The sequence below is a fragment of the Scyliorhinus torazame genome, chromosome 23, assembly GCF_047496885.1.
Source record: "Scyliorhinus torazame isolate Kashiwa2021f chromosome 23, sScyTor2.1, whole genome shotgun sequence".
In the NCBI taxonomy this organism is placed as follows: domain Eukaryota; kingdom Metazoa; phylum Chordata; class Chondrichthyes; order Carcharhiniformes; family Scyliorhinidae; genus Scyliorhinus; species Scyliorhinus torazame.
In genome coordinates this window covers 38,860,052-38,874,182 of record NC_092729.1, presented here as the reverse complement: position 1 = coordinate 38,874,182, position 14,131 = coordinate 38,860,052, and the positions used below count along the sequence as shown (strand labels likewise).

The following is a 14,131-nucleotide window of genomic DNA, read 5'->3' as shown; positions in this document are numbered from 1 at the left end:
GAGCTATACTCTGTATCTAACCCCATTTTGTACCGGTACTGGGAGTGTTTGATGGGGACAGTGTAGAGGGAGCTTTACTCTGTATCTAACCCCGAGCTGTACCTGTCCTGGGAGTGTTTGATGGGGACACTGTAGAGGGAGCTTTACTCTGTATCTAACCCCGTGCTGTACCTGTCCTGGGATGTTTGATGGTGCAGTGTAGAGGGAGCTTTACTCTGTATCTAACCCCATTTTGTACCGGTACTGGGAGTGATTGATGGGGACAGTGTGGAGGGAGCTTTACTCTGTATCTAACCCCGTGCTGTACCTGTCCTCGGAGTGTTTGATGGGGACACTGTAGAGGGAGCTTTACTCTGTATCTAACCCCGTGCTGTACCTGTCCTGGGATGTTTGATGGGGACAGTGGAGAGGGAGCTTTATTCTGTATCTAACCCCGTGCTGTACCTGTCCTGGGAGTGTTTGATGGGGACAGTGTAGAGAGAGCTTTACTCTGTATCTAACCCCGTGCTGTACCTGTCCTGGGTGTGTTTGATGGGGACAGTGTAGAGGGAGCTTTATTCTGTATCTAACCCCGTGCTGTACCTGTCCTGGGAGTGTTTGATGGGAACAGTGTAGAGGGAGCTTTACTCTGTATCTAACCCTGTGCTGTACCTGTCCTGGGAGTGTATGATGGGGACAGTGTAGAGGGAGCTTTACTCTGTATCTAACACCGTGCTGTAGCTGTCCTGGGAGTGTTTGATGGGGACAGTGTAGAGGGAGCTTTACTCTGTATCTAACCCCGTGCTGTACATGTCCTGGGAGTGTTTGATGGGGACAGTGGAGAGGGAGCTTTACTCTGTATCTAACCCCGTGCTGTACCTATCCTGGGTGTGTTTGATGTGGACAGTGTAGAGGGAGCTTTACTCTGTATCTGACCCTGTGCTGTACCTCTCCTGGGAGTGTTTGATGGGGACAGTGGAGAGGGAGCTTTACTCTGTATCTATCCCGTGCTGTACCTGTCCTGGGAGTGTTTGATGGGGACAGTGTAGAAGGAGCTTTACTCTGTATCTAACCCCGTGCTGTACCTGTCCTGGGAGTGTTTGATGGGGACAGTGTAGAGGGAGCTTTACTCTGTATCTAACCCCGTGCTGTACATGTCCTGGGAGTGTTTGATGGGGACAGTGTAGAGGGAGCTTTACTCTGTATCTAACCCCGTGCTGTACCTGTCCTGGGAGTGTTTGATGGGGACAGTGTAGAGGGAGCTTTACTCTGTATCTAACCCCGTGCTGTACCTGTCCTGGGAGTGTTTGATGTAGACAGTGTGGAGGGAGCTTTACTCTGTATCTAACCCCATGCTGTACCTGTCCTGGGAGTGTTTGATGGGGACAGTGTAGAGGGAGTTTACTCTGTATCTAATCCCGTGCTGTACCTGTCCTGGGAGTGTTTGATGGGGACAGTGTAGAGGGAGCTTTACTCTGTATCTAACCCCGTGCCGTACCTGTCTGGGAGTGTTTGATGGGGACAGTGGAGAGGGAGCTTTACTCTGTATCTAACCCCGTGCTGTACCTGTCCTGGGAGTGTTTGATGTAGACAGTGTGGAGGGAGCTTTACTCTGTATCTAATCCCGTGCTGTACCTGTCCTGGGAGTGTTTGATGGGGACAGTGTAGAGGGAGCTTTACTCTGTATCTAACCCCGTGCCGTACCTGTCCTGGGAGTGTTTGATGTAGACAGTGTGGAGGGAGCTTTACTCTGTATCTAATCCCGTGCTGTACCTGTCCTGGGAGTGTTTGATGGGGACAGTGTAGAGGGAGCTTTACTCTGTATCTAACCCCGTGCTGTACCTGTCCTGGGAGTGTTTGAAGGGGACAGTGTGGAGGGAGCTTTACTCTGTATCTAATCCCGTGCTGTACCTGTCCTGGGAGTGTTTGATGGGGACAGTGGAGAGGGAGCTTTACTCTGTATCTAACCCCGTGCTGTACCTGTCCTGGGAGTGTTTGATGTAGACAGTGTGGAGGGAGCTTTACTCTGTATCTAATCCCGTGCTGTACCTGTCCTGGGAGAGTTTGATGGGGACAGTGTAGAGGGAGTTTACTCTGTATCTAATCCCGTGCTGTACCTGTCCTGGGAGTGTTTGATGGGGAAAGTGTAGAGGGAGCTTTACTCAGTATCTAACCCCGTGCTGCACCTGTCCTGGGAGTGTTTGATGGGGACAGTGTAGAGGGAGCTTTACTCCGTATCTAACCCCGTGCTGTACCTGTCCTGGGAGTGTTTGATGGGGACAGTGTAGAGGGAGCTTTACTCTGTATCTAACCCCGTGCCGTACCTGTCTGGGAGTGTTTGATGGGGACAGTGGAGAGGGAGCTTTACTCTGTATCTAACACCGTGCTGTACCTGTCCTGGGAGTGTTTGATGGGGACAGTGTAGAGGGAGCTTTACTCTGTATCTAACCCCGTGCTGTACCTGTCCTGGGAGTGTTTGATGGGGACAGTGTAGAGGGAGCTTTACTCTGTATCTAACCCCGTGCTGTACCTGTCCTGGGAGTGTTTGATGGGGACAGTGTAGAGGGAGCTTTACTCTGTATCTAACCCCGTGCTGTACCTGTCCTGGGAGTGTTTGATGGGGACAGTGTAGAGGGAGCTTTACTCTGTATCTAACCCCGTGCTGTACCTGTCCGGGGAGTGTGTGATGGGGACAGTGTAGAGGGAGCTTTACTCTGTATCTCACACCGTGCTGTACCTGTCCTGGGAGTGTTTGATGGGGACAGTGGAGAGAGATTACAGACACACGGAGATTGACAGCGAGCTGTTTATTGAGTACGTGGACAGGGGCCTGGTTACTGGATGCCGCGCCAGCGCAGAGACGTGTAAATAACCGTCTTGTCCTTGGTGACAGAGCAAAGCAGGACAGTCTTCTTGACGTTGGAGCCCAGGCGACCGGCTGTCACCGTGTCGTGCAGAGGCAGCCCTTCCTCGTACGGGACGCAGATTGCGATGAAATGGGCGTGGAATCGCATTGGGTCACCTGGGAGGGAGGAGAGGGGGAAACAGAGAATCAGATAAACAGATAATCAGAGGGCTCTGACTGGCACCGGGGGGGGGGGGGGGGAGAGGGGGGGGGGGGGTGAGAGAGGGGGCACCGGGGGAGGGGAAAGAGAGGGGGCACCGGGGGGGGGGGAAAGAGAGGGGGCACCGGGGGGGGGAAAAGAGAGGGGGCACCGGGGGGGAAAGAGAGGGGGAACCGGGGGGGGGAAAGAGAGGGGGCACCAGGGGGGGGGAAAGAGAGGGGGCACCGGGGGGGGGGGGGAAAGAGAGGGGGCACCGGGGGGGGAAAGAGAGGGGGCACCGGGGGGGGAAAGAGAGGGGGCACCGGGGGGGGGAAAGAGAGGGGGCACCGGGGGGGGGGAAAAGAGAGGGGGCACCGGGGGGGGGGGGAAAGAGAGGGGGCACCGGGGGGGGGGGGAAAGAGAGGGGGCACCGGGGGGGGGAAAGAGAGGGGGCACCGGGGGGGGGAAGAGAGGGGGCACCGGGGGGGGGGAAAGAGAGGGGGCACCGGGGGGGGGAAAGAGAGGGGGCACCGGGGGGGGGAAAGAGAGGGGGCACCGGGGGGGGGGGGGGGGGGGAGAGAGGGGGCACCGGGGGAGGGGAAAGAGAGGAGGCACCGGGGGGGGGGAAAGAGAGGGGGCACCGGGGGGGGGGAAAGAGAGGGGGCACCGGGGGGGGGGGGGGGGGAAGAGAGGGGGCACCGGGGGGGGGAAAAAGAGAGGGGGCACCGGGGGGGGGAAAAAGAGAGGGGGCACCGGGGGGGGGAAAAAGAGAGGGGGCACCGGGGGGGGGAAAAAGAGAGGGGGCACCGGGGGGGGGAAAAAGAGAGGGGGCACCGGGGGGGGGAAAAAGAGAGGGGGCACCGGGGGGGGGGAAAGAGAGGGGGCACCGGGGGGGGGGAAAAGAGAGGGGGCACCGGGGGGGGGAAAGAGAGGGGGCACCGGGGGGGGGAAAGAGAGGGGGCACCGGGGGGGGGAAAGAGAGGGGGCACCGGGGGGGGGAAAGAGAGGGGGCACCGGGGGGGGGGGGGGGGGAGAGAGGGGGCACCGGGGGAGGGGAAAGAGAGGGGGCACCGGGGGGGGGGAAAGAGAGGGGGCACCGGGGGGGGGGAAAGAGAGGGGGCACCGGGGGGGGGGGAAAAGAGAGGGGGCACCGGGGGGGGGGGGGGGGGAAGAGAGGGGGCACCGGGGGGGGGGGAAGAGAGGGGGCACCGGGGGGGGGAAGAGAGGGGGCACCGGGGGGGGGAAGAGAGGGGGCACCGGGGGGGGGAAGAGAGGGGGCACCGGGGGGGGGAAGAGAGGGGGCACCGGGGGGGGAGGGAGGGGGGGCACCGAGGGGGGTGGAGAGAGGGGGCACCGGGGGGGGGGGGAGGGGGCACCGGGAGGGGAGAGAGGGGGCACCGGGAGGGGGCACCGGGAGGGGAGAGAGGGGGCACCGGGAGGGGGCACCGGGAGGGGAGAGAGGGGGCACCGGGAGGGGAGAGAGGGGGCACCGGGAGGGGAGAGAGGGGGCACCGGGAGGGGAGAGAGGGGGCACCGGGAGGGGGGGGCACCGGGAGGGGAGAGAGGGGGCACCGGGGGAGAGAGAGGGGGCACTGGGGGGGGAGAGGGGGCACTGGGGGGGGAGAGGGGGCACTGGGGGGGGAGAGGGGGCACTGGGGGGGGAGAGGGGGCACTGGGGGGGGGAGAGGGGGCACTGGGGGGGGGGGGGAAGAGAGGGGGCACCGGGGAGGGAGAGGGGGCACCGGGGGGGGGGAGAGGGGGCACCGGGGGGGGGGAGAGGGGGAAGAGGGGGGGGGGAGAGAGGGGGCACCGGGGAGGGGGGGGGAGAGGGGGCACCGGGGAGGGGGGGGAGAGGGGGCACCGGGGAGGGGGGGGAAGAGGGGAAAATTGTAGGGGCTGGAGGAGGTTACAGGGATAGGGAGGGACACGCGGGGAGGGGAGGGGGGACGAGGGAGGGAGAGAGGGGCGGGTGAGAGATGGGGTGAGGTTGGTGCGGGGGGGCGAGGGAGGGAGAGAGGGGCGGGTGAGAGAGGGGGTGACGTAGGGAGGGATGACTGGGTGGGGGGGTACTGGTCAGACCTGGGTAGATGAGGTAGTCTCCACCGAACTTGCCGCCACTGGTCAGCTGGTAGCCCTTGTCGTGGAGGTCCTTGAAGACGCAGTAGCGGAGAGCGTGGGCTGGGTCGCCGGGGTAGTGCCAGTCGGTGGAGGGAACACGCCAGTTCACCACATCCAGCTGGCGCGCGTGGGGGCAGGACGTGTGGATCTGCGTCAGCGTATTCTCCAGTGTGAAGGAGAAATTCCGATCCAAATCTTCCAGCTCCCTCGATGGGCCCAGCGAAACATCAACAGCCTCGGAGCCTGAAACCGAGAGAGGGGAACATCACTGACCGAGGGACACGGAGACGGGAACTGTGCACGGTGCTCCGAGTGTGGGTCTAACCGAGGGATACGGAGACCGGGACTCTGCACAGTGCTCCGAGTGTGGGTCTAACCGAGGGATAGGGAGACCGGGACTGTGCACGGTGCTCCGAGTGTGGGTCTAACCGAGGGATACGGAGACCGGGACTGTGCACGGTGCTCCGAGTGTGGGTCTAACCGAGGGATAGGGAGACCGGGACTGTGCACGGTGCTCCGAGTGTGGGTCTAACCGAGGGATACGGAGACCGGGACTGTGCACGGTGCTCCGAGTGTGGGTCTGACCGAGGGACACGGAGACCGGGACTGTGCACGGTGCTCCGAGTGTGGGTCTAACCGAGGGATACGGAGACCGGGACTGTGCACGGTGCTCCGAGTGTGGGTCTAACCGAGGGATACGGAGACCGGGACTGTGCACGGTGCTCCGAGTGTGGGTCTAACCGAGGGATACGGAGACCGGGACTGTGCACGGTGCTCCGAGTGTGGGTCTGACCGAGGGACACGGAGACCGGGACTGTGCACGGTGCTCCGAGTGTGGGTCTAACCGAGGGATAGGGAGACCGGGACTGTGCACGGTGCTCCGAGTGTGGGTCTAACCGAGGGATACGGAGACCGGGACTGTGCACGGTGCTCCGAGTGTGGGTCTGACCGAGGGACACGGAGACCGGGACTGTGCACGGTGCTCCGAGTGTGGGTCTGACCGAGGGACACGGAGACCGGGACTGTGCACGGTGCTCCGAGTGTGGGTCTAACCGAGGGATAGGGAGACCGGGACTGTGCACGGTGCTCCGAGTGTGGGTCTAACCGAGGGATACGGAGACCGGGACTGTGCACGGTGCTCCGAGTGTGGGTCTAACCGAGGGATACGGAGACCGGGACTGTGCACGGTGCTCCGAGTGTGGGTCTAACCGAGGGATACGGAGACCGGGACTGTGCACGGTGCTCCGAGTGTGGGTCTGACCGAGGGACACGGAGACCGGGACTGTGCACGGTGCTCCGAGTGTGGGTCTAACCGAGGGATACGGAGATCGGGACTGTGCACGGTGCTCCGAGTGTGGGTCTGACCGAGGGATAGGGAGACCGGGACTGTGCACGGTGCTCCGAGTGTGGGTCTGACCGAGGGACAGGGAAACCGGGACTGTGCACGGTGCTCCGAGTGTGGGTCTGACCGAGGGATACGGAGACTGGGACTGTGCACGGTGCTCCGAGTGTGGGTCTAACCGAGGGATACGGAGACCGGGACTGTGCACGGTGCTCCGTGTGTGGGTCTGACCGAGGGATACGGAGACCGGGACTGTGCACGGTGCTCCGAGTGTGGGTCTAACCGAGGGATACGGAGACCGGGACTGTGCACGGTGCTCCGAGTGTGGGCCTGACCGAGGGATACGGAGAGCGGGACTGTGCACGGTGCTCCGAGTGTGGGTCTGACCGAGGGATACGGAGACCGGGACTGTGCACGGTGCTCCGAGTGTGGGTCTGACCGAGGGATACGGAGACCGTGACTGCGCACGGTGCTCCGAGTGTGGGTCTGACCGAGGGATACGGAGACCGGGACTGTGCACGGTGCTCCGAGTGTGGGTCTGACCGAGTGATACTGAGACCGGGACTGTGCACGGTGCTCCGAGTGTGGGTCTGACCGAGGGACACGGAGACGGGAACTGTGCACGGTGCTCCGAGTGTGGGTCTGCCCGAGGGATACGGAGACCGGGACTGTGCACGGTGCTCCGAGTGTGGGTCTGACCGAGTGATACTGAGACCGGGACTGTGCACGGTGCTCAGAGTGTGGGTCTAACCGAGGGATACGGAGACCGGGACTGTGCACGGTGCTCAGAGTGTGGGTCTAACCGAGGGATACGGAGACCGGGACTGTGCACAGTGCTCCGAGTGTGGGTCTGACCGAGGGATAGGGAGACCGGGACTGTGCACGGTGCTCCGAGTGTGGGTCTGACCGAGTGATACTGAGACCGGGACTGTGCACGGTGCTCCGAGTGTGGGTCTGACCGAGGGATACGGAGACCGGGACTGTGCACGGTGCTCCGAGTGTGGGTCTAACCGAGGGATACAGAGACCGGGACTGTGCACGGTGCTCCGAGTGTGGGTCTGACGAGGGATACGGAGATCGGGACTGTGCACGGTGCTCCGAGTGTGGGTCTGACCGAGGGATACGGAGAACGGGACTGTGCACGGTGCTCCGAGTGTGGGTCGAACCGAGGGATACGGAGACCGGGACTGTGCACGGTGCTCCGAGTGTGGGTCTGCCCGAGAGATACGGAGACCGGGACTGTGCACGGTGCTCCGAGTATGTGTCTGACCAAGGGATACGGAGACCGGGACTGTGCACGGTGCTCCGAGTGTGGGTCTGACCGAGGGATACGGAGACTGGGACTGTGCACGGTGCTCCGAGTGTGGGTCTAACCGAGGGATACGGAGACCGGGACATTGCACGGTGCTCCGAGTGTGGGTCTAACCGAGGGATACGGAGACCGGGACTTTGCACGGTGCTCCAAGTGTGGGTCTGACCGAGGGATACGGAGACCGGGACTGTGCACGGTGCTCCGAGTGTGTGTCTAACGAAGGAATACGGAGACCGGGACTGTGCACGGTGCTCCGAGTGTGGGCCTGACCGGGGGATACGGAGACCGGGACTGTGCACGGTGCTCCGAGTGTGGGTCTGACCGAGGGATACGGAGACCGGGACTGTGCACGGTGCTCCGAGTGTGGGTCTAACCGAGGGATACAGAGACCGGGACTGTGCACGGTGCTCCAAGTGTGGGTCTAACCGAGGGATACGGAGACCGGGACTTTGCACGGTGCTCCAAGTGTGGGTCTGACCGAGGGATACGGAGACCAGGACTGTGCATGGTGCTCCGAGTGTGGGTCTGACCGAGGGATACGGAGACCGGGACTGTGCACGGTGCTCCGAGTGTAGGTCTGACCGAGGGATACGGAGACCGGGACTGTGCACGGTGCTCCGAGTGTAGGTCTGACCGAGGGATACGGAGACCGGGACTGTGCACGGTGCTCCGAGTGTGGGTCTCACCGAGGGATACGGAGATCGGGACAGCGCACGGTGTTCCGAATGTGGATCTAACCGAGGGATACGGAGACCGGGACTGTGCACGGTGCTCCGAGTGTGGGTCTCACCGAGGGATACGGAGATCGGGACAGCGCACGGTGCTCCGAGTGTGGGTCTGACCGAGGGATACGGAGACCGGGACTGTGCACGGTGCTCCGAGTGTGGGTCTGACCGAGGGATCCGGAGACCGGGACTGTGCACGGTGCTCCGACTGCGGGTCTAACCGAGGGACACGGAGACCGGGACTGTGCACGGTGCTCCGTGTATGGGTCTGACCGAGGGATACGGAGACGGGGACAGTGCACGGTGCTCCGAGTGTGGGTCTAACCGAGGGACACGGAGACCGGGACTGTGCACGGTGCTCCGAGTGTGGCTCTAACCGAGGGACACGGAGACCGGGACTGTGCACGGTGCTCCGAGTGTGGGTCTGACCGAGGGACACGGAGACCGGGACTGTGCACGGTGCTCAGAGTGTGGGTCTATCCGAGGGATACGGAGACCGTGACTGTGCACGGTGCTCCGAGTGTGGGTCTGACTGAGGGATACGGAGACCGGGACTGTGCACGGTGCTCCGAGTGTGGGTCTGACCGAGGGACACGGAGACCGGGACTGTGCACTGTGCTCCGAGTGTGGGTCTGACTGAGGGATACGGAGACCGGGACTGTGCACGGTGCTCCGAGTGTGGGTCTGACCGAGGGATAGGGAGACCGGGACTGTGCACGGTGCTCCGAGTGTGGGTCTGACTGAGGGACACGGAGACCGGGACTGTGTACGGTGCTCCGAGTGTGGGCCTGACCGAGGGATACGGAGACCGGGACTGTGCACGGTGCTCCGAGTGTGGGTCTGACTGAGGGATACGGAGACCGGGACTGTGCACGGTGCTCCGAGTGTGGGTCTGACTGAGGGACACGGAGACCGGGACTGTGTACGGTGCTCCGAGTGTGGGTCTAACCGAGGGATACGGAGACCGGGACTGTGCACGGTGCTCCGAGTGTGGGTCTGACCGAGGGATACGGAGACCGGGACTGTGCACGGTGCACCGAGTGTGGGTCTGACCGAGGGATACGGAGACCGGGACTGTGCACGGTGCTCCGAGTGTGGGTCTGACCGAGGGATACGGAGACCGGGACTGTGCACGGTGCTCCGAGTGTGGGTCTAACCGAGGGATACGGGGACCGGGATGTGCACGGTGCTCCGAGTGTGGGTCTAACCGAGGGATACGGAGACCGGGACTGTGCACGGTGCTCCGAGTGTGGGTCTAACCGAGGGATACAGAGACCGGGACTGTGCACGGTGCTCCGAGTGTGGGTCTGACGAGGGATACGGAGATCGGGACTGTGCACGGTGCTCCGAGTGTGGGTCTGACCGAGGGATACGGAGAACGGGACTGTGCACGGTGCTCCGAGTGTGGGTCTAACCGAGGGATACGGAGACCGGGACTCTGCACAGTGCTCCGAGGGTGGGTCTAACCGAGGGATACGGAGACCGGGACTGTGCACGGTGCTCCGAGTGTGGGTCTGCCCGAGAGATACGGAGACCGGGACTGTGCACGGTGCTCCGAGTGTGGGTCTAACCGAGGGACACGGAGACGGGGACTGTGCACGGTGCTCCGAGTATGTGTCTGACCAAGGGATACGGAGACCGGGACTGTGCACGGTGCTCCGAGTGTGGGTCTAACCGAGGGATACGGAGACCGGGACTGTGCACGGTGCTCCGAGTGTGGGTCTAACCGAGGGATACGGAGACCCTGACTTTGCACGGTGCTCCGAGTGTGGGTCTAACCGAGGGATACAGAGACCGGGACTGTGCACGGTGCTCCGAGTGTGGGTCTAACCGAGGGATACGGAGACCGGGACTGTGCACGGTGCTCCGAGTGTGGGTCTGACCGAGGGATACGGAGACCGGGACTGTGCACGGTGCTCCGAGTGTAGGTCTGACCGAGGGATACGGAGACCGGGACTGTGCACGGTGCTCCGAGTGTGGGTCTCACCGAGGGATACGGAGATCGGGACAGCGCACGGTGTTCCGAATGTGGATCTAACCGAGGGATACGGAGACCGGGACTGTGCACGGTGCTCCGAGTGTGGGTCTCACCGAGGGATACGGAGATCGGGACAGCGCACGGTGCTCCGAGTGTGGGTCTGACCGAGGGATACGGGGACCGGGATGTGCACGGTGCTCCGAGTGTGGGTCTAACCGAGGGATACGGAGACCGGGACTGTGCACGGTGCTCCGAGTGTGGGTCTAACCGAGGGATACAGAGACCGGGACTGTGCACGGTGCTCCGAGTGTGGGTCTGACGAGGGATACGGAGATCGGGACTGTGCACGGTGCTCCGAGTGTGGGTCTGACCGAGGGATACGGAGAACGGGACTGTGCACGGTGCTCCGAGTGTGGGTCTAACCGAGGGATACGGAGACCGGGACTCTGCACAGTGCTCCGAGGGTGGGTCTAACCGAGGGATACGGAGACCGGGACTGTGCACGGTGCTCCGAGTGTGGGTCTAACCGAGGGATACTGAGACCGGGACTGTGAACGGTGCTCCGAGTGTGGGTCTGCCCGAGAGATACGGAGACCGGGACTGTGCACGGTGCTCCGAGTATGTGTCTGACCAAGGGATACGGAGACCGGGACTGTGCACGGTGCTCCGAGTGTGGGTCTGACCGAGGGATTCGGAGACTGGGACTGTGCACGGTGCTCCGAGTGTGGGTCTAACCGAGGGATACGGAGACCGGGACTGTGCACGGTGCTCCGAGTGTGGGTCTAACCGAGGGATACGGAGACCGGGACTTTGCACGGTGCTCCGAGTGTGGGTCTAACCGAGGGATACGGAGACCGGGACTGTGCACGGTGCTCCAAGTGTGGGTCTGACCGAGGGATACGGAGACCGGGACTGTGCACGGTGCTCCGAGTGTGGGTCTAACGAAGGAATACGGAGACCGGGACTGTGCACGGTGCTCAGAGTGTGGGTCTAACCGAGGGATACGGAGACCGGGACTGTGCACGGTGCTCCGAGTGTGGGTCTAACCGAGGGATACAGAGACCGGGACTGTGCACGGTGCTCCGAGTGTGGGTCTAACCGAGGGATACGGAGACCAGGACTTTGCACGGTGCTCCAAGTGTGGGTCTGACCGAGGGATACGGAGACCGGGACTGTGCACGGTGCTCCGAGTGTAGGTCTGACCGAGGGATACGGAGACCGGGACTGTGCACGGTGCTCCGAGTGTAGGTCTGACCGAGGGATACGGAGACCGGGACTGTGCACGGTGCTCCGAGTGTGGGTCTCACCGAGGGATACGGAGATCGGGACTGTGCACGGTGCTCCGAGTGTGGGTCTGACCGAGGGATACGGAGACCGGGACTGTGCACGGTGCTCCGAGTGTGGGTCTGCCCGAGGGACACGGAGACCGGGACTGTGCACGGTGCTCCGAGTGTGGGTCTGACCGAGGGATACGGAGATCGGGACAGCGCACGGTGCTCCGAGTGTGGGTCTGACCGAGGGATACGGAGACGGGGACAGCGCACGGTGTTCCGAATGTGGATCTAACCGAGGGATACGGAGACCGGGACTGTGCACGGTGCTCCGAGTGTGGGTCTCACCGAGGGATACGGAGATCGGGACAGCGCACGGTGCTCCGAGTGTGGGTCTGACCGAGGGATACGGAGACGGGGACTGTGCACGGTGCTCCGTGTATGGGTCTGACCGAGGAATACGGAGACGGGGACAGTGCACGGTGCTCCGAGTGTGGGTCTAACCGAGGGACACGGAGACCGGGACTGTGCACGGTGCTCCGAGTGTGGCTCTAACCGAGGGACACGGAGACCGGGACTGTGCACGGTGCTCCGAGTGTGGGTCTGACCGAGGGACACGGAGACCGGGACTGTGCACGGTGCTCAGAGTGTGGGTCTAACCGAGGGATACGGAGACCGTGACTGTGCACGGTGCTCCGAGTGTGGGTCTGACTGAGGGATACGGAGACCGGGACTGTGCACGGTGCTCCGAGTGTGGGTCTGACCGAGGGACACGGAGACCGGGACTGTGCACTGTGCTCCGAGTGTGGGTCTGACTGAGGGATACGGAGACCGGGACTGTGCACGGTACTCCGAGTGTGGGTCTGACTGAGGGACACGGAGACCGGGACTGTGTACGGTGCTCCGAGTGTGGGCCTGACCGAGGGATACGGAGACCGGGACTGTGCACGGTGCTCCGAGTGTGGGTCTGACTGAGGGACACGGAGACCGGGACTGTGTACGGTGCTCCGAGTGTGGGTCTGACCGAGGGATACGGAGACTGGGACTGTGCACGGTGCTCCGAGTGTGGGTCTAACCGAGGGATACGGAGACCGGGACTGTGCACGGTGCTCCGAGTGTGGGTCTAACCGAGGGATACGGAGACCGGGACTGTGCACGGTGCTCCAAGTGTGGGTCTGACCGAGGGATACGGAGACCGGGACTGTGCACGGTGCTCCGAGTGTGTGTCTAACGAAGGAATACGGAGACCGGGACTGTGCACGGTGCTCCGAGTGTGGGCCTGACCGGGGGATACGGAGACCGGGACTGTGCACGGTGCTCCGAGTGTGGGTCTGACCGAGGGATACGGAGACCGGGACTGTGCACGGTGCTCCGAGTGTGGGTCTAACCGAGGGATACAGAGACCGGGACTGTGCACGGTGCTCCGAGTGTGGGTCTAACCGAGGGATACGGAGACCGGGACTTTGCACGGTGCTCCAAGTGTGGGTCTGACCGAGGGATACGGAGACCAGGACTGTGCATGGTGCTCCGAGTGTGGGTCTGACCGAGGGATACGGAGACCGGGACTGTGCACGGTGCTCCGAGTGTAGGTCTGACCGAGGGATACGGAGACCGGGACTGTGCACGGTGCTCCGAGTGTAGGTCTGACCGAGGGATACGGAGACCGGGACTGTGCACGGTGCTCCGAGTGTGGGTCTCACCGAGGGATACGGAGATCGGGACAGCGCACGGTGTTCCGAATGTGGATCTAACCGAGGGATACGGAGACCGGGACTGTGCACGGTGCTCCGAGTGTGGGTCTCACCGAGGGATACGGAGATCGGGACAGCGCACGGTGCTCCGAGTGTGGGTCTGACCGAGGGATACGGAGACCGGGACTGTGCACGGTGCTCCGAGTGTGGGTCTGACCGAGGGATCCGGAGACCGGGACTGTGCACGGTGCTCCGACTGCGGGTCTAACCGAGGGACACGGAGACCGGGACTGTGCACGGTGCTCCGTGTATGGGTCTGACCGAGGGATACGGAGACGGGGACTGTGCACGGTGCTCAGAGTGTGGGTCTATCCGAGGGATACGGAGACCGTGACTGTGCACGGTGCTCCGAGTGTGGGTCTGACTGAGGGATACGGAGACCGGGACTGTGCACGGTGCTCCGAGTGTGGGTCTGACCGAGGGACACGGAGACCGGGACTGTGCACTGTGCTCCGAGTGTGGGTCTGACTGAGGGATACGGAGACCGGGACTGTGCACGGTGCTCCGAGTGTGGGTCTAACGAAGGAATACGGAGACCGGGACTGTGCACGGTGCTCCGAGTGTGGGTCTAACCGAGGGATACGGAGACCGGGACTGTGCACGGTGCTCCG

At 63.0% G+C, this 14,131-nt stretch overlaps 1 protein-coding gene across 1 annotated transcript in view; it reads right to left on the bottom strand.

Annotated features, from left to right (window-relative positions):
* Window positions 1-2,771: 2,771 nt before the first annotated feature.
* Window positions 2,772-14,131, bottom strand: part of tsen34 (TSEN34 tRNA splicing endonuclease subunit) — a 74,228-nt gene continuing 62,868 nt past the window's right edge. Inside the window, exons 3-4 of the mRNA XM_072489124.1 lie at window positions 5,103-5,384; window positions 2,772-3,001 (exon numbers count right to left, since the gene is read on the bottom strand). Of these exons, the coding sequence (XP_072345225.1) occupies window positions 2,814-3,001; window positions 5,103-5,384 (470 nt within the window). The 3' untranslated portion in view covers window positions 2,772-2,813. The remainder of the gene's footprint in view (window positions 3,002-5,102; window positions 5,385-14,131) is intronic.